A 25,183-nucleotide genomic window follows, 5' to 3' on the forward strand; every position below is an offset into this window, starting at 1 on the left:
GATTCACTGAATTTCTTCAGAGAGCTGGACCTGTTTCTGGCTGGGGCGGAGATCACCTTGTACAAAAGGTAGGTGCTCCATAACATTAATCAGGGCCAGAGTATTGGACTAGTTTCGATTGGAGAGGAATTTTACAGATTTCTTTCTCAAATTTGCCTGGGTTTTTATTCGCCTCTCCCGAGAGATTACATGGCTTCTGGGTGGAGTGGGGGGGTGTATATATTTTATATTGTGTGGGACAGGCTGGAGGCACGAGTGGGTCTTTTCCTGTCCATCATTGTTCGTATGCAGGTAAATGTCAGTCATAGCTGATGTTGATAATTTCATTTTTATCATGTGTTATATTAATGTTTCTATGAGTATGAATGGAAGAGGATTGTTCAAAAACATTTGACAAAGCAAATCAATTCAATGTGTTCCTGTACAGGATACTGTGGTGTTTCTGAAACTCCTTCAGGTCAGTAATATTTAAATTCATTCATTTTTTACAAAAAATTGTTGTTTGGACATTTGCTGAGACTTTATAAATCAACCAATAATCTTAATGGCTATACTTAGAGAATCGCATTGTGATTTGGTAAATTCTTTGTATACTGCTGTCTAAAGTTTACATATTATTCATGTAGCTAAGCAATGTGTTCTGCATTGTAATATTTTAATGCTGTTTTATTACAGTGTTAAAAAGCTCTAATGTTGTTTTAATGTAATCTGTATTGTTCATCAAAGATCAAGATTCCAGCATTGTATCTGAAGGCAAAATGTGAAATCAAACAAGATACCTGAATGTTCAGCTTGTAATGTTCCAACATATTGTTCCATGAGCAGAACATGAATAACCTTTTTATCAATTTGCAGTGGGTACGGTAGCATAGTGGTTATGTTACTGGACTAGTAATCCCGAGGCTTGGACTAATAATCCAGAGTTATGAGTTCAAATCTTGCCATGGCAACTGGAGAATTTAAATACAATTAATTGAATATAAATCTGGAATAAAAAATATTAGTATCAGTAATGGTGGCCACAAAACTACCAGATTGTTGTAAAAACCCATCTGGTTCACTAATGCCCTTTCAGGAAGGAAACCTGCTGTCCTTACCTGGTCTGGACTATATGTGACTCCAGACCCACAGCAATGTGGTTGAATCATAATCACCCTCTCAAATGGCCGAGCAAGCCACTCAGTTGTAAAATCTTGCTACGGAAGAGCGCGGCTCACCACCACTTTCTCAAGAGCAATTAGGGATGGGCAATAAATGCTGGCCTTGCCAGCGACGCCCACATGCCATGACCAAATGAAAAAAAAGCTACAGAAATTAATGAGAAATTGTTTTTTCCAATCGCCTCAAATAGAAGAAAATGGCAAAGACGTCTCTTCTTTTAAGCATTTGTGTTACTGTTTTCTGTCATTGATTGACAAAATGTCCAATGTGAAAACACAGAATCATTCAGCCAGTGCGGAAAATGAAAATGTGATTCTTCAAGATAACTGAGAAAAAATTGTCATGCCGTTGTCCAATTTTCCAGCCTGATTGAACAAACATCAAATTTCTACAGTAATTATTGGTGATACAAGAATAATCACTAGTGCACCTCCACTGCAGGTGCAGATCAAACCCCTCCGAGAAAGCTCTGGAAGTCTTGGAGCTATGTTAAACAGGCGGCAGAAGTAACAATCCACGCCTCTGCTGCTTTTCCTGAGCTTTTTCACGCAGGGAAATTTCCCTTTTATCTTTTAGTGGGTAATATGAAAGACAAATAAATTGAAGCTTTCACCAAATTTTGCACGTGTTTCTACTTTTGCAGCAAGAGGAAGTGAGCTTGTATTGTTTTTATTCATCTTTGTAATTTTTTTACTATCACAGTGCTTTCCTTAAGACTTGCAAATGGAAATCACAGGTGTGAAGGAAGGATTGAAATTTTATATAATGGAAGATGGGGAACAGTGTGTGACGATGGCTGGACGATGAACAATGCAGAAGTGGTGTGTCGACAAATAGGATGTGGTGAAGCTGTTGCTACACTTCCGGTGGCTCTCTTTGGTCCTGGTACTGGTGAAATTGTCTTGGATGATATTCAATGTCAAGGAAATGAACAGTATTTGTGGAACTGTAGAAACAATGGCTGGCTTTCACACAACTGTCAGCACTCTGAGGATGTTGCGGTAAATTGCTCAGGTAACATATTTGCTTTGTTTTCAATAATTCTCTTTTGAAAATAAAATAAATAACTGATCAATTTATAATGACGATAACAAGGTTCAGGGTTGAGAATGATTTCTGGATACACAGAGGATACATGATGCAGGGCTCTAGAATCCAATTTATACAGTGTCAGCTGAATTATTTGCTCAATCTGAACAGTGGAGATTGAACCCATAATATTCTGACTCAGAGACAAGTTGGCACTTAAAGGGGCTTAAATTAATGCATGGATTGTGGTAAACTTCCAATATCATCACTGTGAAACAATTTTACAGCACCATTCCTTCTCAACTGTGACATCATCTCCACAAAATATGTAACATTATCCCGTGCTAAACAGAAAGACATCCAGTTCTCACATTGGTGCAATTTTTAACCTTACATGACATCATAAAGTATGTCTTTCTTTTACATTTTGTAAAATTTAATTATTTGGATAACTCATTGTTAAATAACATTTGACTATTATTATTTTAAGACTGTTAGTCAAATATTAATTGCAATAATTCTCATAGAATAGAATTGAAATGGTCCTCCAAGAGGTTCCAATATTTTTCCAAAAACAAAGTACAGGATAACATACGAGTATAATGATGTTTTATATTAAAACCAATGATCAAATAAAATAGCTTAGCTAATAAAGCAGTTTAAATGGTTATAAGAAATATTGAAAACTTCCTTTATCCAAATTCAACCAGGAGTTATAAAGCTAATACTATATAAAATGCTAAATACATTTTCTTTTTCTATTGACAGGTTATTCGTTAAACACACCAACAGGTAATCAGCATGTCCTTAGTTGTTTACTTAATAACTGGTTTAAGCAGAGCTGGCACAGAGCTCCACCATATTGGCAAACTAACGTGTGGTGACACTCAGCTGTAGGAAATGAGATGACCTGCTATATTCGCTACTGAAAGCTTTTGACTGACCATGTTGTCCGAGGAAGGGAAAACCGAGTGGACGCCAGTTTTCTGCACAGAGGGAAAAATGTGGAGGAAGAGTGTTTCTGCACACCTTCTCATAGACATTTAGAGCTTAGTATTAACTTAGCATTAACACAGGTCAAGTAGGATGCTGCCGGCCAGGGACCTGAGTCAAGGAGTAGTTGAGTGTGATGTAGAAAGACCACAGAAAGAAAATATACTGCTGTTTAAATTTGTGTAACTTGTAAGTTTCAGAAATAGAATTTGCTGGTATTGATGATGGTTATTAGATTGGGAGAAGAAGGACTGTAGATATAGAATGGGGGAAGGAGGACTGTAGATATTAAATCCTTTATTGTTTGTTCAATTCTTAGATCTTTTTGTTCTCCAATCTTTTCCTCACTGCTGTAACCAGAAGAAAAGACTTCCCAACCCCAACACACCACAACAATGGTTCAGTAAATCTACTGTTTTTTAAAATTCGTTCATGGGATGTGAGCATCGCTGGCAAGGCCAGCATTTATTGTCCATCCCTAATTGCCTTTGAGAAGGTGGTGGTGAGCCGCCTTCTTGAACTGCTGCAGTCCGTGCGGTGAAGGTTCTCCCACAGTGATGTTAGGTAGGGAGTTCCAGGATTTTGACCCAGCGACGATAAAGTAACGGCGATATATTTCAAAGTCGGAATGGTGTGTGACTTGGAGGGGAACGTGCAGGTGGTGTTGTTCCCATATGCCTGCTGCCCTTGTCCTTCTGGATGGAAGAGGATGCGGGTATGGGAGGTGCTGTCGAAGAAGCCTAGGTGAGTTGCTGCAGTGCATCCTGTAGATGGTACACACTGTGAGCAGATAAGCCACGTAGACCAGGAAGCCCCACTGTATTAGCTCATGATCTGCTCAGTGCTGACCAATTGAGGAGAGGGGTCATGTAACAGGTATTAGATCTCTCATTAACATATGCAATGGCCATAATACCTATTTTAGACCACCGCTAGGGATGCCTAAATATCACCCGAGACAATATTAGGTTGAACATACCACAGAGGTCCTTGGGGCACGTGATATAGCTCTGCAAGATTGGTTATTTTTTTCTCCCATTTTACCCTTGAGAAACAGGTGAGATAGGTCCCAATTTCCTGACCAATGGCTTAATATGAGCTGATAGTATCAGCCTTGGTTCAATTGGTCACACTCTCACCTCTGGGTCAGAGAGTCGTGGGTTCAAGCCCCACTGCAGAGACTTGAGCACACAATCCAGGCTAATGCATGGACTTTCAAAAGGCCTTTGAAAAAGGTACCACACGGTAGATTCGTGACTAAGGTCAGATCATGTGGAGTCAGGGGACAAATAGGAGGAATATCCAGAGTACTGTGCACAATTCTGGTCTCCATATTATAAAAAGTGTATAGAGGAACTGGAGAAAGTGCAAAAAAGATTTACAAGGATCATGCCGGAACTAAGAGGATATAACTATCAGGAAAGACTGAACAGGCTGGGGATCTTTTCTCTATAAAAGAGCAGACTGAGTGGCGACTTGATAGATATCTTTAAAATTATGAAGGAGTTTGATAGGGTGGACGTAGAGAGGATGTTTTCACTTGTGGGGGTGTTCAAAACTAGGGGCCATAATTATAGGATAGTCACTAATAAATCCAATAAGGAATTCAGGAAAAACTTCCTTACTCAGAGAGTGGTGAGAATGTGGAACTCGCTATCACATGGAGTGCTTGAGGCGAATAGCATAGATGCATTTAAGGGAAAGTGAAATAAGTACATGAGGGAGAAAGAAATAGAAGGATATGTTGATAGGATGAGATGAAGTAAGGTGGAAGGAAGCTCGTGTGGAGCATAAACACCAGCATAGAGCTGTTGGGCCGAGTGGCCTGTTTCTGTGCTGTAAAATTCTATGTAATTCTATGACACTTCAGTGCAGTACTGAGGGAATGCTGCACCGTCGGAGGTTCCGTCTTTCAGGTGAGACGCTAAACCGAGTCCCCATCTGCCCTCTACGATGGACGTAAAAGATCACATGGCCCTATTTCGAAGAAGAGCAGGGAGTTCTCCCGGTGTTCTGGCCAATGTTTATCCCTCATCCAACACCTAGAAACAGATGATCTAGCCATTTACGGCATTGCTGTTTGTGGGAGCTTGCTGTGCACAAATTAGTGGCCGCATTTCCTATATTCCAACAATGACTACACTTCAAAAGATCTTATTTGGCTGTGAAGGGAAATGCTGAGGTCGTTAATGCGCAATATAAATGCAAGTTCTTTCTTTTTTTCCATGTCAATAGAAAACAAAAGTAAACCAGGTACAACCTGCATAATTAGAATTTTCTGTCGTGAAATATTTTCCCAGTGATAAAATGGTGCAGTTGCAATAAAAGTACTAAAATCATAAGTTAGTTTGACTGTCAAAAAATACATGTTGAGATTTAGTCAATTTTCCAGTGTAAGCTTTTAATATTATTATTCAGTTTTAGAAATGTCAAAATAAACTTTTGTTTTTATTTATTTTACAACAGCTGCAATTGATACAGAAAGTTCAACAGGTAAAAAAAAGTTTTGTTATTTAAGCAACTGAAATTTGTCCAGAGTGAAAAGCATTTACTGTGTGATTTAGAAAAGGGCTGTTTTCAAGTGATGAATATTGAAGTATAACATATTAAATATAATTTCTGTCTAACACTCCATTAACACCATAGTTGCTAATTCACTTTGAGAGCAGGCTGCCAGTACCAAATCAGCTGTGAACCATTTAAACACTGTGGCCTAGAAATTCGATTGTGCCTGAAAGCGAGCACGCAGAGGGCAGGGCCCACGCTGCCTTCGCCTGTTCGTGTGGTCCAGGGTATTAGTACTAGATGAATTTCTGTTCAGCGTGAAATATGTGCCAGGACCTCATTATAATGATTCAGGCTTGGAACCAACACTACCTGCACTATTCATTGGTTGCATGCCTGTTTGAAAATGGCCACACGGAGCATCGACAACCTGTGCCAGTCGGTACCGATGCAGGCGGATCGCAAAATCCGTGCTGCCTGCTGATTATAATGATTCGTGCGTGCAGCCATCGTTTTCCACGCTGTTCATTGGCTGCACGCCTCTCGGAAGTGGGCCAATACCTGGAGGCTGGGGCGCTACTTAAAGGCAGCCAGTACTTCCTAAAGGGGAAAGGCACTTGCTGTCCTCTCTCAAGATCAGCAAGCCTGCTCCCCCGCCAGCCACTCCGCCAGTGCATTGCTGGTGCCACTCAGCAAGCCAGCCCTGACTGCTGCAGCCCACACTGAGATGTTTCAATCTGCAGTCGGGACCTCTAGGCCCAGAGCTGCTCTATGTCATCCTACAAGACCATGTAAAGTGTCCTCAATGGAAGCTCAGCAGCCTTCCACCTCACAGGCTGTAGCCACTGAGGAAGCATCTCGTTGGAGCTCCAGGAAGTGCACCGATCGCCATATTGTTATAGAAGGTAACGCTGGCAGCATTCCAAGTGAAAATTCATTTATGTAAATTAGGGTCCTATGCAGGACCCATTTTCCATTTTGGACCACCCCAAGCTTCACTTGCTATGTGCTAACCTCGCTCAGTACAAAGTTGACGGTAACCAGCATGAAGGCCACCTCACCACTATGATACACGATGCCTTTAAATAGCGCTGGCCCAGCTTCTAGGCCAGTATGTTTGAGAGTGTGGCAGCTTTTCAATTTTTAATGTAACCAATTCTGATGCCATAAAAATGCACTCAAAAGTGCAGAAAATACAGTGCAGAGGGGTCATTTTCACCCCGAAGAACAGGTGGGCCAGGGGTGGGTGGACAGTAAAAATAGTTGATGACATCACGGGACCGCAACTTGGGCGGGTTGGAGCCGGGTTGCAGTCCAGCTGATGTGATCACCAATTTGGCTGGGATAAAACTTAGGCTGCTCTGGTAATGTTTTATTCCAATAAAAAACAAAAATATTTGTGATTTTTCTGTCATTTGCACTGGGTCGCCTGGGCACAGAGAAAAATAGCTGACCGGGCAGAGTTCCTTTACGGTCATGCCTTCAGACTCACCTGATTTTCTGATATTCACTGTGCTCAGGCTATCCAGGAAGAGGTCTCCTTTCATCTTTTTACACAATTTATTAATTTTCTTCTCATCACATTTCTCCATATTGCACGTTTATCGCTGGCTGAGAAATGCACAGTCCAGGCTGCGATGGGTAGTAGGAAGGAGTCCCAGAGTGACCCTCACTCTAATTTTCAATCCTTTCGTCTTGGGGCAAATGTATCTTCTGCTCTCTGCTTCCCTTGTGCTCCGTACCTCCTCACAGATCCAGCTGTGAATTTGTACTGTCCTGGGCACAAATGCTTTATGGAATGAAGATATAAGACATCACGTTGAACAGTGAACAGCAGATATTTGGGTCATAGCGGAAAATACCAATTGAGTTTATTATCTAGAATTGTTGAGGTCTGACTAATTTAACCTGACATTTACTGTATAACAGGATATGGCTCATGCAGATACAACTGTGGGGGATATTCATCAGGTTGTTCCTGTGATTACAACTGTCCTTATTATGGCACCTGTTGCCCTGACTTCTGTGACCACTGTCCTTACATAAATAACGGTAAGAGAACTTTCAGAAAAAAAAAATGTATGTAACAGTTAAAAAATATGTTCCAAAAATACTTTCAGAATTACCAATGACACTTTATTTAATATTATTGTTTATATTGTGAATCAGGGTAGCTGAGTCCGGATAATGTGAGATATTTTTCTGCCATATATAATGTGAACCATGAGATTATTGTCAGGACAGATCTGCCCTGTACAACTTCAAAGGTTAACACCAGGTCTGTCTGAAATACAGTAACTCAGTTCAGTTACAGATGTCCTGCCTTTTGGACATTTGCTTCAACTTTTTGTTCATGGGATGTGGGCGTCGCTGGCAAGGCCAGCATTTATTGTCCATCCCTAATTGCCTTTGAGAAGGTGGTGGTGAGCCGCCTTCTTGAACTGCTGCAGTCCGTGCGGTGAAGGTTCTCCCACAGTGATGTTAGGTAGGGAGTTCCAGGATTTTGACCCAGCAACGATGAAGGAACGGCGATATATATTTTCAAGTCAGGATGGTGTGTGGCGTGGAGGGGAACTTGCAGATGGTGTTGTTCCCATGTACCTGCTGCCCTTGTCCTTCTAGGTGGTAGAGGTCGCAGGTTTGGGAGGTGCTGCCAAAGAAGCCTTAGCGAGTTGCTGCAGTGCGTCCTGTAGATCGTACACACTGCAGCCACGGTGCACCGGTGATGAAGGGAATGAATGTTTAGGGTGGTGAATGGGCTGTCAATCAAGTGGGCTGCCTTGTCCTGGATGGTGTTGAGCTTCTTGAGTGTTGTTGGAGCTGCACTCATCCAGGCAAGTGGAGAATATTCCATCACACTCCTGACTTGTGCCTTGTATATGGTGGAAAGGCTTTGGGGAGTCAGGAGGTGAATCACTTGCTGCAGAATACCCTGCCTCTGACCTGCTCTTGTAGCCATTTTATTAATGTGGCTGGTCCAGCTAAGTTTCTGGTCAATGGTGACCCCCAGGACGTTGATGGTGGGGGATTCGGCGTTGGTAATGCCGTTGAATGTCAAGGGGAGGTGGTTAGATTCTCTCTTGTTGGAGACAAGTGGACATTACCTGGCACTTGTCCTGGCGCGAATGTTACTTGCCACTTATCAGCCCAAGCCTGGATGTTGTCCAGGTCTTGCTGCATGCGGGCATGGACTGCTTCATTATCTGAGGGGTTGTGAATATAACTAAACAGTGTGCAATCATCAGCGAACATCCCCATTTCTGATCTTATGATGGAGGGAAGGTCATTGATGAAGCAGCTGAAGATGGTTGGGCCCAGGACACTGCCGAGGAACTCCTGCAGCAATGTGCTGGGGCTGAGATGATTGGCCTCCAACAACCACTACCATCTTCCTTTGTGCTAGGTATGACTCCAGCCACTGGAGAGTTTTCCCCCTGATTCCCATTGACTTCAATTTTACTAGGACTCCTTGGTGCCACACTCGGTCAAATGCTGCCTTGATGTCAAGAGCAGTCACTCTCACCTCACCTCTGGAATTCAGCTCTTTTGTCCATGTTTGGACCAAGGCTGTAATGAGGTCTGGAGCCGAGTGGTCCTGGCGGAACCCAAACTGAGCATTGGTGAGCAGGTTATTGGTGAGTAAGTGCTGCTTGATAGCACTGTCAACGACACCTTCCATCACTTTGCTGATGATTGAGAGTGGACTGATGGGGTGGTAATTGGCTGGTTTGTATTTGTCCTGCTTTGGAAAGTGTTTGTGGTGAGGTTCATTCCACTAACAAAGCAGAGAACATCAATGAGTGGCAGGAGGTAAATGCTGACAGTTTCATGCAACACTTTGCATGAGTGGGGTATCAGGTTATATTCCAAAATATTTACAAAACATTTACAGCCTCCCTGATCCATTAAACATGGAGTATTATGCATGAAGAAATAGCAAATAGATGTTTATACACTGCATTAATAATAAAGCAAATCATATCACAATATACTACGCTTAAATGAAACTTAAATCATATCGCAAAATACTACACTTAAATGAAGCATACTTGCATGCAGCCCCTGGCAGAGGCCCCATGTTTGGCTGAGGCTCTTGGGCACAGGCCCCATAGACCATGTGTTAATTCGCCCCTGGCAATAGGTACAGTTTATAATCAAAACACCAAATACTTTTTTTTCTATGTAGACCATATTACAACATTTGCAAAATATTAATGGAATCGGTGTAGTTGTTGTGGAAATGTTTTTTTTGTGTTATACCTGGAGAACAGAGCTTGGGTGCTTGAATCAAACTCAAGGGACTCACAACTAAAATCTTACTGATGGATGACAGCAGAGCTTGGGCTGATAACATATGGAATAGACTACCACCTAGTTCACTGAACTGTACAGAGTACTGATTTAACAGGGAGTAAAGAGACACAGACTTGAGATTAAGCAAGAAGGAGATGCAACTTGTCCAAACAGGTCCTGGGCCTAGACTGAAATGATAGACGGGGAAGATTCTCTTAAGTCACTGCTTCTTAGTGATGTGATAAACACAATGGAAAGATTTCCTATGTTTGCAATTTGTAGTAAAATTGTAACCACGTTCCAAAAGAAGATGTTTATTATTCTGCTACAAATAGCAATCAGCGGAATTCTTCTGCTATGTATACAATGTCACTAACGCATATTGACCAGAGGAAATATTTGCCTAGGATGAGCTAGATTGACAAAATGCTACTTATACCATTCTAGATTGCTGAACAAAAACCTAAATAAGATTTACTTTCATAAAAATTTCATTTTATTTATGTGTTAAATTAATATTTCTATGAGAATGAACGTAAGAGGATTCTTCAAAAACATTTGACAAAGCAAATAAACTTAGTGTGTTCCTCTACAGGATACTGCGCTGTTTCGACTGAAGGTCAGTAATTTTCAAGTTCATTTGTTTTTTTAAAATTTATTGGTTTGTACATTTGCTGAGACTTTATAAATCAACCATTAAACTTAATAGTTGATTTGGTAAAGTCTTTGTATACTTCTGTCTAAAGTCTACATATTATTCATGTAGCTAAGCAATGTGTTCTACATTGTAGTATTTTGATGCTGTTTTATTACAATGTTAAGTAGCTCTAATGTTCTTTTAATGTAATCTGTATTGATCATCAGAGATTAAGATTCCAGCATTGCATCTAAAGGCAAAATGTGAAATCAAACAAGATACCTGAATGTTCAGCTTGTAATGTTCCAACATACTGTTCCTTGAGCAGAACATGAATAATTTTTTTATCAATTTGTGGCACCAGAGATTGCTGTACTTGATGAGAAATTGTTTTTCTATGGCCTTCAATAGAAGAAAATGGCATAGACTTGTCTTTTTTTAGAATTTGTGTTGCTGTGTTCTGTCACTGTTTGTCCAGTGTGAAAATATAGAATCATTCAGCTCATGCAGAGAACAAAAATGTGATTCTTCAAGATAACTGAGGGAAAAAAAATGCCTTTGTATAATTTTCCAGCCTAGCCGAATAATCATATAACTTTTCTGGTAATTATCGGTGATACAAGAATAATCACCAGTGTACCATGGCATAGTGTGAGGGGTTGTGAAACAACAAAAAAGAAACATTAAAGGGGACATTTTCTGCTTCTGTGGTTCCAGTACGGAATATTTCCAGGGATCCCGGAGCAGCAGTGGCCCAGACTATTGTTGTGGGCTCCAGAGAGGCACTCCAGCACTCCTGCAGCCGGTAACCTTCCACCAAGGTTTGCAGCATCTTTGCAGGAGGCCGGTTCCTCTTGCCCATCACCCCTGACCCCATGAGCTTTAGCGGGGTCAGCGGCAAAATTCGCTGAGTGGCGCAATCCCAACGTAACTCCTGGACATCAGCCTCCTGAAGAATTTCTACTAAATGATTCAAATCTCTTCACAATAGTATGAGGTGATATAGAAAATAACAAACACGTTGTTGAAGTCAGAGAGGCTACAGGCAGTACTTCCTTTGTAGTCAGCACCTCCTCATACTGAATGTGTGCTCTTTGCACCCAATTTCTCTAAGTCAGCATCTTTCCTGACCCAGACTCAGCAACGACTGTTCTCCATGTTCCTTGCTATGTAGGTATGTCAGGGCCTGCAGAAATGGTGATAATATGGCACCAAATCAGACCATCCGTAATCATTCTGGAATGTCTTTTTCAAGCCGTGGAAGCAAAAGCATAGTGATGGTGGGGAGGAAGCAACATTCCAGTTGTCAGTTATTCACATGGTATTTGTGATATCACCGCTTCTGCTATGCCAACTTCCTTTGGCAAGTAAAGCCTCCGTAGCATTAATTGTCTGCCAAAGTGAGATATATTCAGTTCTATTTGCAGATGCAGGTGGCACAGAGCATCTTTTCTGCAGCATCACCCCATAGATCCTCCTCTTCTTCCAAACATGTCAAATAAGGGAATCCCTTTGAAATATGTTGGTGCCACTAATGGTGCTGGGAGAAAAGAGAAGTAATTTACAACAGGTGGCACAAACATGTATCAGACCCATTTCAAATGGGCAGAATTAATGTTTTCCATCCTATGGACAAGGGCAGTGGGAGATGGTGTGCAGGACTAACATGTCCCCAAATTAATATCTAAATGAAGCATTCGACCTTTGAGGGCAGTCACTTCCTCCGTCACTGGTGCCACTGACCAAAAAAAGTGGCGGATGCAAAGTGGGTGGTATTCCGTTGAAGTCCGCCCATTTTCCTAATGCAAGCCCCCCACACCAAATACTGTCCAAATCTCAGGCAGCATTGGTGAGAAAATATGACTCTGATCTTCTTGCCTATGCGATCCATTTCAGCAACTCTGCTGTCGAAAACTATAGTGATTGGTTTGACATTAACTTGCACATTTACAAAGGTTTTGACAGAGTCTGTTGCCATGAACTTGTTAACAAATTGACATCATATGGTCTCCTGCCAAGGTTATGTAACTGACCATCTAGATTTGTCTCACATATCTGTCCGTGCTACAGTTGGTTGTTCATTCTCTGAATCCTTTCCTATTAACTTGAGTGTTCCCCAGGGCATTGGTTTCTCTCTACTCTGTTCCTTCTTTTATCAAATACCACCTCCATTAAGAGAATGGTAAAACCATTAGTTCTATGAGGATTGTGCTGCTGTTTTCAAAATGACCACTGCAATAATGGAAAATTATTCAGCCAGAGTGAAACTCATAAAATGGCAAATGTGATTCTCTGGGATAATTGTGAACAACTTTTTGTAAGCTTCTGGTTTGGTTAAACAGTTGTGTAACTATTATGAGTCTCAACTGTAGATGCTATCCCTCTTGTATACAGGGAAATATAGGAAAATATTTGTAGGAAATATCTTACCATGATCCAGCACACACTGGGGCTGAAGCTGCTCAGCTGTTCTGATGGACATCTGCTGTAATTCATCAGGAGTCTGCAGGAGTAGCCACAAAGTTTGCCAGAACCCCTCTGCAGGGCGTCCAGGCCATGGAGAAAAGATTTTGAAATGGCCATGGGAGGGGGGTTGGGGTGCAGAACCTCCGCTCGCCCCTACAAGGCCATCGATTGAGGCAGGGCGTGATCAGGGGCAGTGACTCCCTAACTCGGGAACTCCTGCCCCTAGCCCTTAGCCAAGACCCAGCATAACGTCAGCGGAGGGATGCCTGGTCTCATTAAGATTTGGCGGAAGAGGGGTCAACTTGGGGTTTAGGACTGAAGGTAAGAGAACTTCTATTGGCCATCTGACAAAAGGAGTCAATCGGGCCTGCCTCTTACCCAGTCTAGGGGTGGGGGAAACCGGGACTCATCTAACCTGGTAATCTTGCGCCAGCATTTGCAGCATCTCTGGCAGGAAGGGGTGAGATTAGTACTTGCTGCTTCTCTTTCCCTTCCCACTACCCCGTGAACTTCAGCAGGGTCTGCGAAAGAAATTACTGGTGGGCACAAACCCAGCGTAACAGCCAGATATCACCTCCCTGGGGAATTTCCAGGGCACTTTTCTTTGATGCTTTTCAAAAAGATTGAACAAGGTTTGAATCTTAAAGAGCTATGAAAAATATTTGGTTTAATTATGCTTTTGTTATTATTTTGACAGCCTCTACTGCTTCACCAGCGATAACAGGTACGGAAAATGTTCTCAAGCTAACATAAAATCCTTTCCAGCTTATGAGTTGGAGCTAGAGCTGCTACAGACTTAGGTGCAGATGCTGTTCAGGATGTAAATAAGAAACAGTGGGCTTCACATAAACTTTTGTGAATATCTGAAGATCGGGCAGATTACTTTATAAGCGTGTGCCTGAACCCACCTCTTTCAATTTTTTAACTGCAGCCATTCCAGAAGAAAGCCCACAACCACCTTCTCAAGGGCAACTAGGGTTGAGCAATAAATCCCACCCTTGCCAGCGATGCCAACATCTGAAGGATCGATTGCTTTTAAAGTTCTCCATGTTGCGCGTTAATGCTTGGCTGAGAAGATGCACAGAGTTTGATATTCATCTAGGGCCATCTGTTAGACACCCCGTCCAATATTCAATTCCACTGACTTCAATTAAACTGAATATCTGGCGGGGGGGTTTAACAGGCGGCCAATGTGATACCGCCCATCTGCTCTAGTGCCTGAGGTGAATTTCTACCCCACAGTCTCTGCCAGCACTATTACAGGATGCTATGGGTTGCGGGAAAGAGTCCCAGAGTGACCCTCATTCTGATTTTCCATACTTTCATCTTTGGGCAAATGTTGCCTCTGCTCTGTACTTCCCCTGCGCTCAGCACCTGTTCCCAGATTCCAGCTATGAATTAATACCGTCCTGGGCAGAAATCTCTCGGCAAAATTGCTTTATCGAGATCACATTGGACTGCGAACAACACATTTTTGGTTGTAGCAGTTCTCCATGTTCGTACCCGGAATCTTTGAGGTCTGAGTAATTTGCTCCATTGGCAACAAAAGGAAACAAGTCATTGAAGAATAGGCAGTGTAGACTGGGTGCAATGAGAAATGTCACACTGCTGCAGAATTTCAGTTCTTCCATTGTCCAATATTGACATTTGCACCTAATAATCACAAAGTTCACCCTTTTATGAATGAGGGCAAAAAATCCAAACATTGATATTTAGAATACTTTCTGCAACCAACCTCTTAGAATCCAATTCTTATGTAAACATTTTTTGTTGATTTCTACATATTAGAATATATATCTGGCTCCACCAAAAGCTCTGCAAGTTTATTCAGTAAGCCGCTGAGCCGTACAAACAGGAAATTCCCTGATTTGATTCCCAGCTGGGATAGCTGGTCTCAGTCAGGGCAATGGTGGGGATGCTACAATTGTGCCCACATTAGAAACAGAGATAAAAAGGATCCAATCAAGATTTCCACGTCTGATTGCAATCTAGTAACTGTCATTGGAAGTGTACGTCTGGTGAAATCAGAATCAGACTCAGCTGTGATGCCCGAGCAGTTAACCTGTGAACATTCAATGTCAAGGCTCACATAAGATCAACTGTCACTTAAGCAAGATACCAGAGGGTGACTGGCAGCTATGGAACCTTATTCAAACAAGGAGTGAATGGGTTTAAGAGAGAAGGTGAGGAAAGGAAAATTGGCAAAGAATATTGATAGGGGAAAAAAAAGAAAATGGTTGTTCATTTACCATGTATTGCCCCACCTGAACTTACCTATTTCCTTATTGTTAGAAGGTGGATCTTGTGGAGGGTATCTTCAAGGTGTCAATGGGTCTGTTATCAGTCCCAATTATCCATACTCCTATCCAAATAATGCACAGTGCACCTGGTACATAAGAGTGGACAGAAACCATAGAATAAAGCTGACATTTACAGACTTTGAGTAAGTAAAAATGTTTTCACTTTCATATTTTAATTTTGCTGATAATTGCTGATACATTCACTTAAATGACAGCAATACTGTAGGGGGACCAATAATGTGATGTTGAGTGCCAAAAGTGCTGTGCTAGGATCGCATTTTTGGCCCCTAAGTGAATTCTTTTAAACTGAAATATACGCTTCAGAAAGACAGCAAGGATATAGTCTCCATTTTGCCCACAAAAAACATTTATTTATTATAGAAATCTGTTATATCAGTTTTCACAGAAAAAATTGGAACTAAGTGATGCAACAGATAAATCTTTCTCTGGTCGGCTGATACTCAGCTGAATAGAGATTAGCATTCTTCCTGGTCCTAGATACAGATTCTGCCACCTGAACACAACTCAAAACTTCAGTATCAGTCAAGGCTCAAAAATCAATCCATGTTGAGCTTTTGTGTTGTGTTTTTCATCCAGGGTCAACATCCAGTTAAGAAATGCAGATCCCTGCCCAGCTAAATGATCTTCAGTTGGTGATGGGCAGGAAGCTTAACAGTTGTCAGTTTGACATGTAATCTTGTGAAGTCAAAAGAGTGAAGAGATTCAACATAATGCCTGATTCAGTCTCCACACCAATACTTCCTACTTCATTGAATCCTTGAGTAACCTTTCCAGGGAGAAATGGGGAAATGGTTGGGAGCAAAGACCAATGTTTCTGGCGATGAAACTGAAGTGACAACTAGTCTTGGGTCTGTCAACCATCACCTGTTTAAATGAGCATTCATTCTTTCCTAACTGTGTTCCCAGAAACTACAGTCATTTTAGAGATTTTTCAGAAGTCACTTTTTTGCTACATATTTCTCCACAAGTCCCTCTCATGTTGTGTTGTGGAGACATTGCAAACTATTCCAATCTTGCTATTTCTAATATCCTTACACTGGTTATAAAACATTCAAGGCCACGGAAATCTACGGCCCTTCCAGTGTACTCTTACCACAACTTCGGTGGAAGTCCACCGAAGGGACAAAATTAAGACCACGACTCTCAACATCAGGAGTTCTTGCTTTTCCAGCCCTCAGAGGAACCCAGTATAGATGAAACCAGGCATACCTTGCTGAACCGGTGAAAGTGGAGCCCACCTGGGGTCCAGCCTAGGATTGTTGTCTGGACTTCTGAAGGAAAAAATATTTTTTAAAGTAATTATTACAAAGTAGCTCCTTGGGGGAAGCTATTATTTCTTTCTGGGGAGTTAGCACCCACCCCACTCCAGAATTCAGTCTGCCCTCCTCGAGTACTGCTGGACCTCAATTCCCCATGCACAGAGGAAATTCATGTGAATATGGTAACAGGTCTGTTACAAATATCACTGAGAGTAACTTCACCCAAATATTTTTTTTAATATACCTTTTTAATGCACTTTGTTATGTTTATGGATGCAGAAATTGTTTTTTCTGGTTATCATAGAAAAATCTGTGGACTGGATCCAACTCTACTTACTTCTTAGATGAAGGAAAGTGGGGTGTAAATTTTCATTGTTAGGATACCTGGGGCACAAATCTCTGCACAGGGAATGCAATGGATGAAAATTTACCCATCTCTCCTTTTTCTCAAAGATACAGCAAGACCTAGACCACTGTATCATAAAAAATTACAAGGGATCAAAAGTAATGAAGGCTGGAACCCATGCAAAAGAAAGTTGAGGATAATTGAAGTGATATTAGAAGAGGACAAAAGAAGTGTTTCAGTTACATGAGCAATAGATGGAGTGTTCTATTTTTCATCAATTATCTGCCCTTTCTTCCTTGCATGAAGGCATTGAGTCTAATTTCACACATCCAATGAGGAGTCACGGTCACAGAATGCAAGTTAGAGAATCAGGGTTACAATGCTGTAGCCCAATCTTTGAGCCACTCTCCCTTTGAATCAACTCTCCTATTGGCAATGCAGGATCACCGAAATAATCCTATTGACTCCTTGCTGTTGTACAGGTCCAAGGGTACCTTGCCCATAGTGAGTATTGTGAGCCTAATCTTACATAGGAGGGATTGGTTTTTCAGAAGGCACTTGATAAAGTTTCACATGAGGCTTTGCAGACTAAGGCTGGATTTTCCACTTTCTGCTGGAGGGCCGAGGTGAAACTTCTTCCTGCCACTCTAGCCCCACTGGGACCCTAACCCATTTTCCTGGGCTAGGGCTCACTAATCATGCAGGACAGGCTCCTGGTGGAATCTCTGTCAGCAAGAGGGAGCCCACCACTGCCAGGAAGCAAAATTTGTCCGTGCTGCAGTGGAACATCTACTGCAGCACTGGAGGAGAAGGAGCACTTAAAGGAGGTAGGAAAGACTCGAAGATTTAAAAGAAAAATTTCAATAAAGGTTCTCCATAAACTGGGACCTCATCCGAGAGGTAGGGGGCCTTAAGAAAGAGAAAGGAGACCACAATGAGCCCTCTCCCTCCAACATGATGCTTAACAGGATTGCCACTGCTGCCTCCTGGTAATCTCTGGGGACAGTGGTGTAATGCATGGAAAGCAGGAAAATGGGGCGGCTTACTGGACTCTACCTCTCCCCTGTGTGGCAGGGCAGTGAAGGGCTGGCTGGGGCAGACATGAAATTAGGGATTTGCTGCCCGTAACTTTGACGGAAAACCCGTTTACGCAGTCCATCCGATGTTCCTGCATATCTTCTGCTGAAGTTACAGAAATTCCTGGCATTCATTCTTAAGTTATGACGAGAACTCACAGAATCAAACTAGGTCTTACTGGAGAAGATATCAACAGAGCACATTCAGGATGTAAAGTCGCTATTTAATTTGAATTGGGGGCAGAAATGCTGAGAACACTTGTTCAAAATTATTATATGTGGGAAGAAAGCAGCCTGGGTTGAACAATGGATGTTGAAACTAGATAGATGGGTATATGCTTGATAACCTTGAAAAGTTGGGAGAGAAATTTTACAAGTAAATTGGCTGGAATATGTGATAAAGCAGATTATACTAGATCTGTTGAAAGAATGGGCTAAATTGATTGAGTAGCCTATACTTGTCCAATATTCCTTATGTTCTTTGTTTAGGTTCTGAAATGCCTTTTTATTGTGCTTTTCCATGCAGACATATTTATGATTGTCTGATTTATTAAGTAAGTTGATAAAAAAAACAAAATTGAGTACTGCAAAAATTAATGTTCAAACTACGATCATTCTCTTGACAGGCTGGAAGTTTCATCAGATTGCCCATTTGATTATGTTGCAATATACGATGGGCCTTCAACAAATTCTGCTCTGCTTTCAAAAATCTGTCAAGGATCAAATGAGAGATTTACATCATCGTCCAACAGTATGACGGTTTATTTTAGATCTGATTCCAGTGTATCTAGACGTGGGTTTACAGCAGACTACTACTCTCTGCCAGTCAATGATGGTGAGCTTGTTACACTTCTTGTCTCAAAATGTACTTTAAACTAGAAGAATTGTAGATAAATTAGAAATTGATGCATTTTACACATTTAAGGTGCCATTAAAAAGGCCCTATCATTATGTTCCACCAGAAATGAAGCCAAAAAGTTTAAGATATTAAATCAAAGAAGTGAAGTTTATATTATTGATAATCAGCAACTTTATCAATTGTAATCTCTGGTTCCCTCATGTGTATTAGCACTGAGAGATACTAACTGAGCAACACTATACCGAGTAATGGAATTTCCAGATATTATACATCATCTTCTTTCCAGCTGTAAAACATTTTTTGTTTTTTGAAAGAAAGAAGACATTCCTCCTCAATGTAAAGGTAATTTAGTTTCAAAGAAAATCATCCCTTCTCAGTGTGGTTCTATAAGTGCCAGAAGTATGGGCTTGTGTGCTCCTTTTTGGAAGCAATGGTTGAACGCAGGTCTCTATAACTTAAGGACTAATCTTGTACTGACAAATGGTACTGCTGATTGCAGGAGAAATGCAGTAAAATGACACATATAGAATCTGAGGTCATTGCAGATTATCTGTCTCTCAAGCAGTTTTAATTTCTAATGTACAGGATTCATGAGGTCATGTTTTTTTTTCAGAGTTGTTAACCTGTTCAACAGATTATATGGAAGTAAAAATTAGTAGGTCCTATCTCAACACCCTGGGTTTCAATGAGCACAATCTTTATCTGAATGATCGAAACTGCAGGCCAATAATGACAACTAATGATGTTCTGTTCAATATACCACTTAATAGATGTGGTACAGAAAGGCAGGTAAGAAAAACAGTGCTGGGAGAAAAGCAAGTATTCTTCCATTCCCCATGGCAAAATAAATGTAAAATTGTTCAAAATGAACTTTCTTACTCTTTCAACCACCACCCTATTGCCCTTGCATAAATACTTTCTAAAGTTATGGACACTGCTGTTAGCACTCAAATTATCTACCACCTATGGTTTTGGCATAACTGCTCTCGCCTCTGATATGATTTGGTGTGAAGCCCTTCTAAACTATGGCTTCCCACTTATGTTCTTGACTACCTCTTAACTCAATCTATCTTTCTGCAACTTATGGCTCATTCTTTGACTTGTTTTCCATTGACCCCTGTGTCCCTATGGTCTGTTCACTCCTACTCTATTCCTTCTTTATATCAATGAGATCCTCTACCTTGTTGCTGATGATTCCACTCTACATTCATCAATTTCTTCCGGATCACATGCCCGCAGTATACGTAACCCTAACCACTCTCACAATGTATTTTGATATCTTCCATATCTTTTGCATTCATCTAATGAAAATCTTGTTTCTTTCAAATCTTCACTTTAATCATGTCTCTCATAAGACTAACCAACAGCTCCCACCTCTTTATCTTTGATGGTTCTACCATTAGTCGTTTTTCATATATTGATAATGTTAGCCTCAGTGTCATGTCTTATTTCAAAAGGAACTGCCAAATCTGCCCTATTGCAAAAGCTGCTTCCAAGAAGAGGGATTTTCTCTTTCATTATGAACAGTTTTTCCACAACAGCTTTTAACTCTCTTAAAAAGTCCAAATTTGCCCAAGACTTGGACACTGCCCCCTATCTGGGAAGGTTTTTCTGGCACCCCTCTCACACTCCTGGACAGGATAAATGAAAAAGCATCATCTGATAGCTGATCCCTCTCTCATCTCTAGCCTCCAATATCTTTTCATCATAACCCGTGTTGTATTTTTCTTTTTATCCACTGTCAATGCCCTTTGAATTTTTTTCCCTTGTTTCTCCAAAGCTGAAAATATGCTATCCTACACACCTTCCTCCTCCCTAAAGCTTCGCTGTGTTGAAATCAAGTGAAACTTAGTCAATGCAGAACTGTAGTTTTTCTCCTGGGACTCTTATTTCAGACTATAAACCACATCTTTATGATTTTAACAGTTTACTTTGAAAATACTAATTTGTTCAGTGGTCACTGCTATCTACTGTGCTCAAATATTTCATCTTATAAAAGATTTAAATTCTAATTTATATTCTATACTCACAGGGAAACAATGGCAGTATCACTTATTCCAACACCATCCGATCTTCACCTTCTGACTCAATCATAACTCGTTCAACAAACCTACAGATCAATATTGGCTGTGAAATGCAACAGGATAGAATGGTTAAAATAATGTATGTGACAAAAGATGACACAACAGACAATATAACAGAATCTGGCACGTTTAATGTCAGCATGGCATTCTATGACTCTGCATCATTCACCAGGCCAGTGCTAGAATCGCCTTACTATGTGGACCTGAGGCAGAACCTATTCCTGCAAGTTAACCTGCACAGTTCTGACACTGATCTTGTTATATTTGTGGACACCTGCACAGCATCTCCTTATAGCTATGACTGGACATCAAAGAAATACGATTTAATCACGAATGGGTAGGAAATGTTAACTCCTGTATCAAAATTAGAAGGAATATTCCTAACATTAATTGAGAAATATTGCAGTTTATCCAAAATAATTTACATTAGACATGCAACAATCATTGTGCTTTTCTGAGTGAGATAATTTGTCAGAAAACCGTTCAAAAGTTTCAAATTGAGTATTTCTCAACTATAATGAATGGATTTTATGATTTAAACATAAGCATTAGCATTTCAAGTTGTGAACAAACTTTTTCAACTATTTTTTATGTGCTAATAGTAAGCTATTAATTAGAAATTTAAGTTTAAAAATGTGCCGTATTTTTCCTTTTGTTGCTATACATATTAACACCTAATGGATCTTATACATGAATTTTAAAAAGTCATGAAATGTGTACACCAGCATAAAATGGCTCATAGATTGATATATAACTGCCCTCTGAAGTGGCCTAACAAGTCATTCAGTTTCTAGGGATGGGCAATAAATGTCAGCCTTGCCAGAGATGCCCACACCCTGAGAATAAATTTATTAACAAGTTAATGCATTCGGTATCGTGACCTTTTCCTGCACTAGTTAAACATTGCTTGCGAAATTTGTGATTGTGAGAAAAATTTGTGTTGAACCATTTATGTATGGTTTCAGAATTTTAGATATAAACAGCAATGCTTTAACATTGAACTTCTATACACCAATTCTGCAACAGTTTGCATTGTTTTTGAACAACAAAAGTAGTATTATTTATTTGACTGCACCCGCCCCACCCATTATCACAATCCACCATCTCTTCCCTAACTTACCTTTTCTTTCCAAGGTCCAAGGAAGTTTCATTCCCACACATTTTACATTGATGTACCATAACTCTGAGCTTGAGTCCTTGCAAACTGGCTTCTGAGCAGACCACAGAATGAAGACTGCCCTGATTAAAGTCATAAGTGATAGTCTGTATGGCTGCAACTATGGCTCCTTATCCCTCCTTGCCCTCTGCTGTCTTCAACACTGTTGACCAGTCCATTCTCCTCCGCCGCATATCCTCCATGGTTTATCTCAATGCTTCTGTTCTCTAGTGGTTTTACCCTTGCCTGTCTCTGCACACCTCTTCAAATGGTTTCTTCTCCCATGTTCACAGAGTCACTTCTGGTGTGCCTAGGGCTCCTTCCTTGGTCTAATCCTATTCCATCACCTACATGCCACTTCTTGGCGACATCATATGTAAGCATGGGGTTATGTGATGAAACCCAGCATTACCTCTCCATCCTGAAGGTAGTCTCACCACTTTGACTTCATACCAGCTGTGGTGTAACTGTAATCAGTGATAAGTTTTTTTATTCATTCATGGGATGTGGCGTCGCTGGCGAGGCCAGCATTTATTGCCCATCCCTAATTGCCCTTGAGAAGGTGGTGGTGAGCCGCCTTCTTGAACCGCTGCAGTGCTGTTAGGAAGGGAGTTCCAGGATTTTGACCCAGCGACGATGAAGGAACGGCGATATATTTCCAAGTCGGGATGGTGTGTGACTTGGAGGGGAACGTGCAGGTGGTGGTGTTCCCATGTGCCTGCTGCTCTTGCAAAAAAATGGAATTTGGTTTTTAACCTTTTTAATGCTAGGAGGGAGCTGGGATTCAGATGCTGGTGAGCATAACTCTGCAAACACAGAGCTCCATTTTCCCAGCTAACAATATAACTTGGGTCTGCTGGCTCTATACCACACTAAGCAGTCTCAAACATGTTAGCTGTAATATAGCAATATACTTAAATTTTCATTGAAACTCTAGTTTGGACTGAGATTTTACGTTCTGGAATTAATATTGAAATGTTTATTTTATAGGTGTAAAAGGGATATGACATACGCCACATATCCCTCACCAGCCAATGGTATTGCTCGATTTAAATTCAGTGCTTTTAAATTCCTGAACCTTCATCCTTCAGTCTACCTGCAATGTAAACTTGTGGTCTGTAAAGCTTATGATTACTCTTCTCGGTGTTACCGGGGGTGTATGTCTCGGCAAAAGAGGGCCACAAGTTCTTCAAAGGGAAACACTGAGGTTCTGATAGGACCCATTGAACTGAAAAAAGATCTAAAATATTATGAAGATACAGGTGAGCCAATCATGGTATTTTATGAACATATCACCAAAAAACATTGCTAAATTGGAAAAGTGAGTTTCAATAATGTGCAATAATGGCCCATAAATTGCTCCAAGCGGTGAACCAGCAGTGGTCACTGCTCATTAGATTTAAATTCACCCACTAAGTTACTGCGTTCTTTTTGGCGGCAACTTCCTGAATTGCGATTTCAAAAAACATTAGCGTTCTTTCCCGGGCTGTGTGAGTGGTGAGAGGATCTCGAAGGTCCCTCAACCGATCAGCTTGAAGTAAGCCACAATGTGAGAACCAGGAAGTGCGGTTCATTCACAAACCGCACAAACTAAAAAGCTGGATGTGCCCAATAATGTATTATAAAATGACATAGAGAAAGTGAAATAAAGAGAGGATAAGAATAAAAGACTGAGATAAAAGAGACAGAGGGAAAAAGTAAAAAAAAATGTACATTTTTTAATTAAATTCCAAAAACTATTAAAATTGGGAGTAATGAGACTCCACATTTTTAAAAGTCAATTTTTCGTGCCAGGGACGTTGTTTGGCAGTCATTAAGACTTACCACACTGTTAAAACTTAGTTTAGACCTAAAAAACTGAGCGTACCTGTTTTGTGCCAAAATTAGTTCGTTTCTAGCTGGGCAGGAGAGTAGGTTGGCGCTGGTCCGTTGATTCCATTGATTGCAGCCGGCAATATCCCTTTAAGGCGAAGCTGTCACATCACTGGTGAATGAGGAAGAGCAAGTTCTGGATTTCCTTGTTTAACTGCGCACGTGCGGTTGCCGGAATTGGCTCTTCGATTTCGCCCTTAATAACGGTGAGCGGTGTTAGGCTCACCGTTATTTTAAAAGCAATTTCTGGGCCATTGTCTTCATTTTGCAGCTCTAGCGACTGGTAAAGTAACTGCTTTGAAAATAAGAAAGTGTTTTGAATGTCTTTCAGGACTGGAAAAACAAGTGGACGAAGCTGATGAGACAACTATCCAATCCAGTTTACCATTTGTCCTGTCTTTGTTGGTTCTGGTTGCAGTTGTTTTAGTATTGGTTGCCACGGTGCTAAAATTATACAGGAACCAGCAAAGAAAGTATGCTTACGAGCGGCTGTGAAGCAATTTTCCAAATGTACCACCCACCAAATAGAATGCTTTGTTGAATTCTGCTCTGAAGTGATCCTATCAACCAATAATCAAGATGATCAAATTTAACACTATTTACCAATCATACAGCAAACTTATTACATGGATAAAACTCAAGGGCTGATCAAAATTAATTCAAAGATTATCTGAAGCAACTAACTTGGCTGGTGAGAGCAAGTTAAAATAAATGAGAATAACTTATCCGTTGTGTCTCAATAATTGCTAATTAGAACATAAACAATGGTTGAATTTATTTGTCCAATTGTTTTTGTTTTCATCAAACCTATTGTAAAAAAATTGTTACCTATAATTAATGGTAAAGCAATAAAGTATTTTCTTCTGCAGGGCACTGTCCTACTTTATTAAGCTGTTGCAAGAACTGACTGCCATGTACTTAGATGTTCTGAAACTTCCTTTCATTAATAAGTGTTTCAATCTATTGGACCGTACTGCTTGATTTTTTTTTATTCGTTCATGGAATGTGGGCGTCGCTGGCAAGGCCAGCATTTATTGCCCATCCCTAATTGCCCTTGAGAAGGTGCCCTTGAACCGCTGCAGTCCGTGTGGTGAAGGTTCTCCCACAGTGCTGTTAGGAAGGGAGT

The 25,183-nt window shown here is 40.8% G+C and overlaps 1 protein-coding gene across 1 annotated transcript; it reads left to right on the plus strand.

Annotated features, from left to right (window-relative positions):
* The first annotated feature begins 431 nt into the window (after positions 1-431).
* LOC137340054 (deleted in malignant brain tumors 1 protein-like) lies at positions 432-24,819 on the plus strand. Its single transcript, XM_068002296.1, has 13 exons — positions 432-457; positions 1,864-2,175; positions 2,959-2,982; positions 5,650-5,676; positions 7,618-7,740; positions 10,577-10,600; positions 13,782-13,808; positions 15,377-15,527; positions 18,713-18,921; positions 19,559-19,734; positions 20,978-21,366; positions 23,176-23,447; positions 24,389-24,819. The coding sequence occupies exons 2-13, from the start codon at positions 1,965-1,967 to the stop codon at positions 24,550-24,552; spliced, it is 1,797 nt and encodes a 598-aa protein (XP_067858397.1). The 5' UTR covers positions 432-457; positions 1,864-1,964; the 3' UTR covers positions 24,553-24,819.
* Positions 24,820-25,183: the final 364 nt, after the last annotated feature.

The sequence above is a fragment of the Heptranchias perlo genome, chromosome 21, assembly GCF_035084215.1.
Source record: "Heptranchias perlo isolate sHepPer1 chromosome 21, sHepPer1.hap1, whole genome shotgun sequence".
Taxonomy (NCBI): Eukaryota; Metazoa; Chordata; class Chondrichthyes; order Hexanchiformes; family Hexanchidae; genus Heptranchias; species Heptranchias perlo.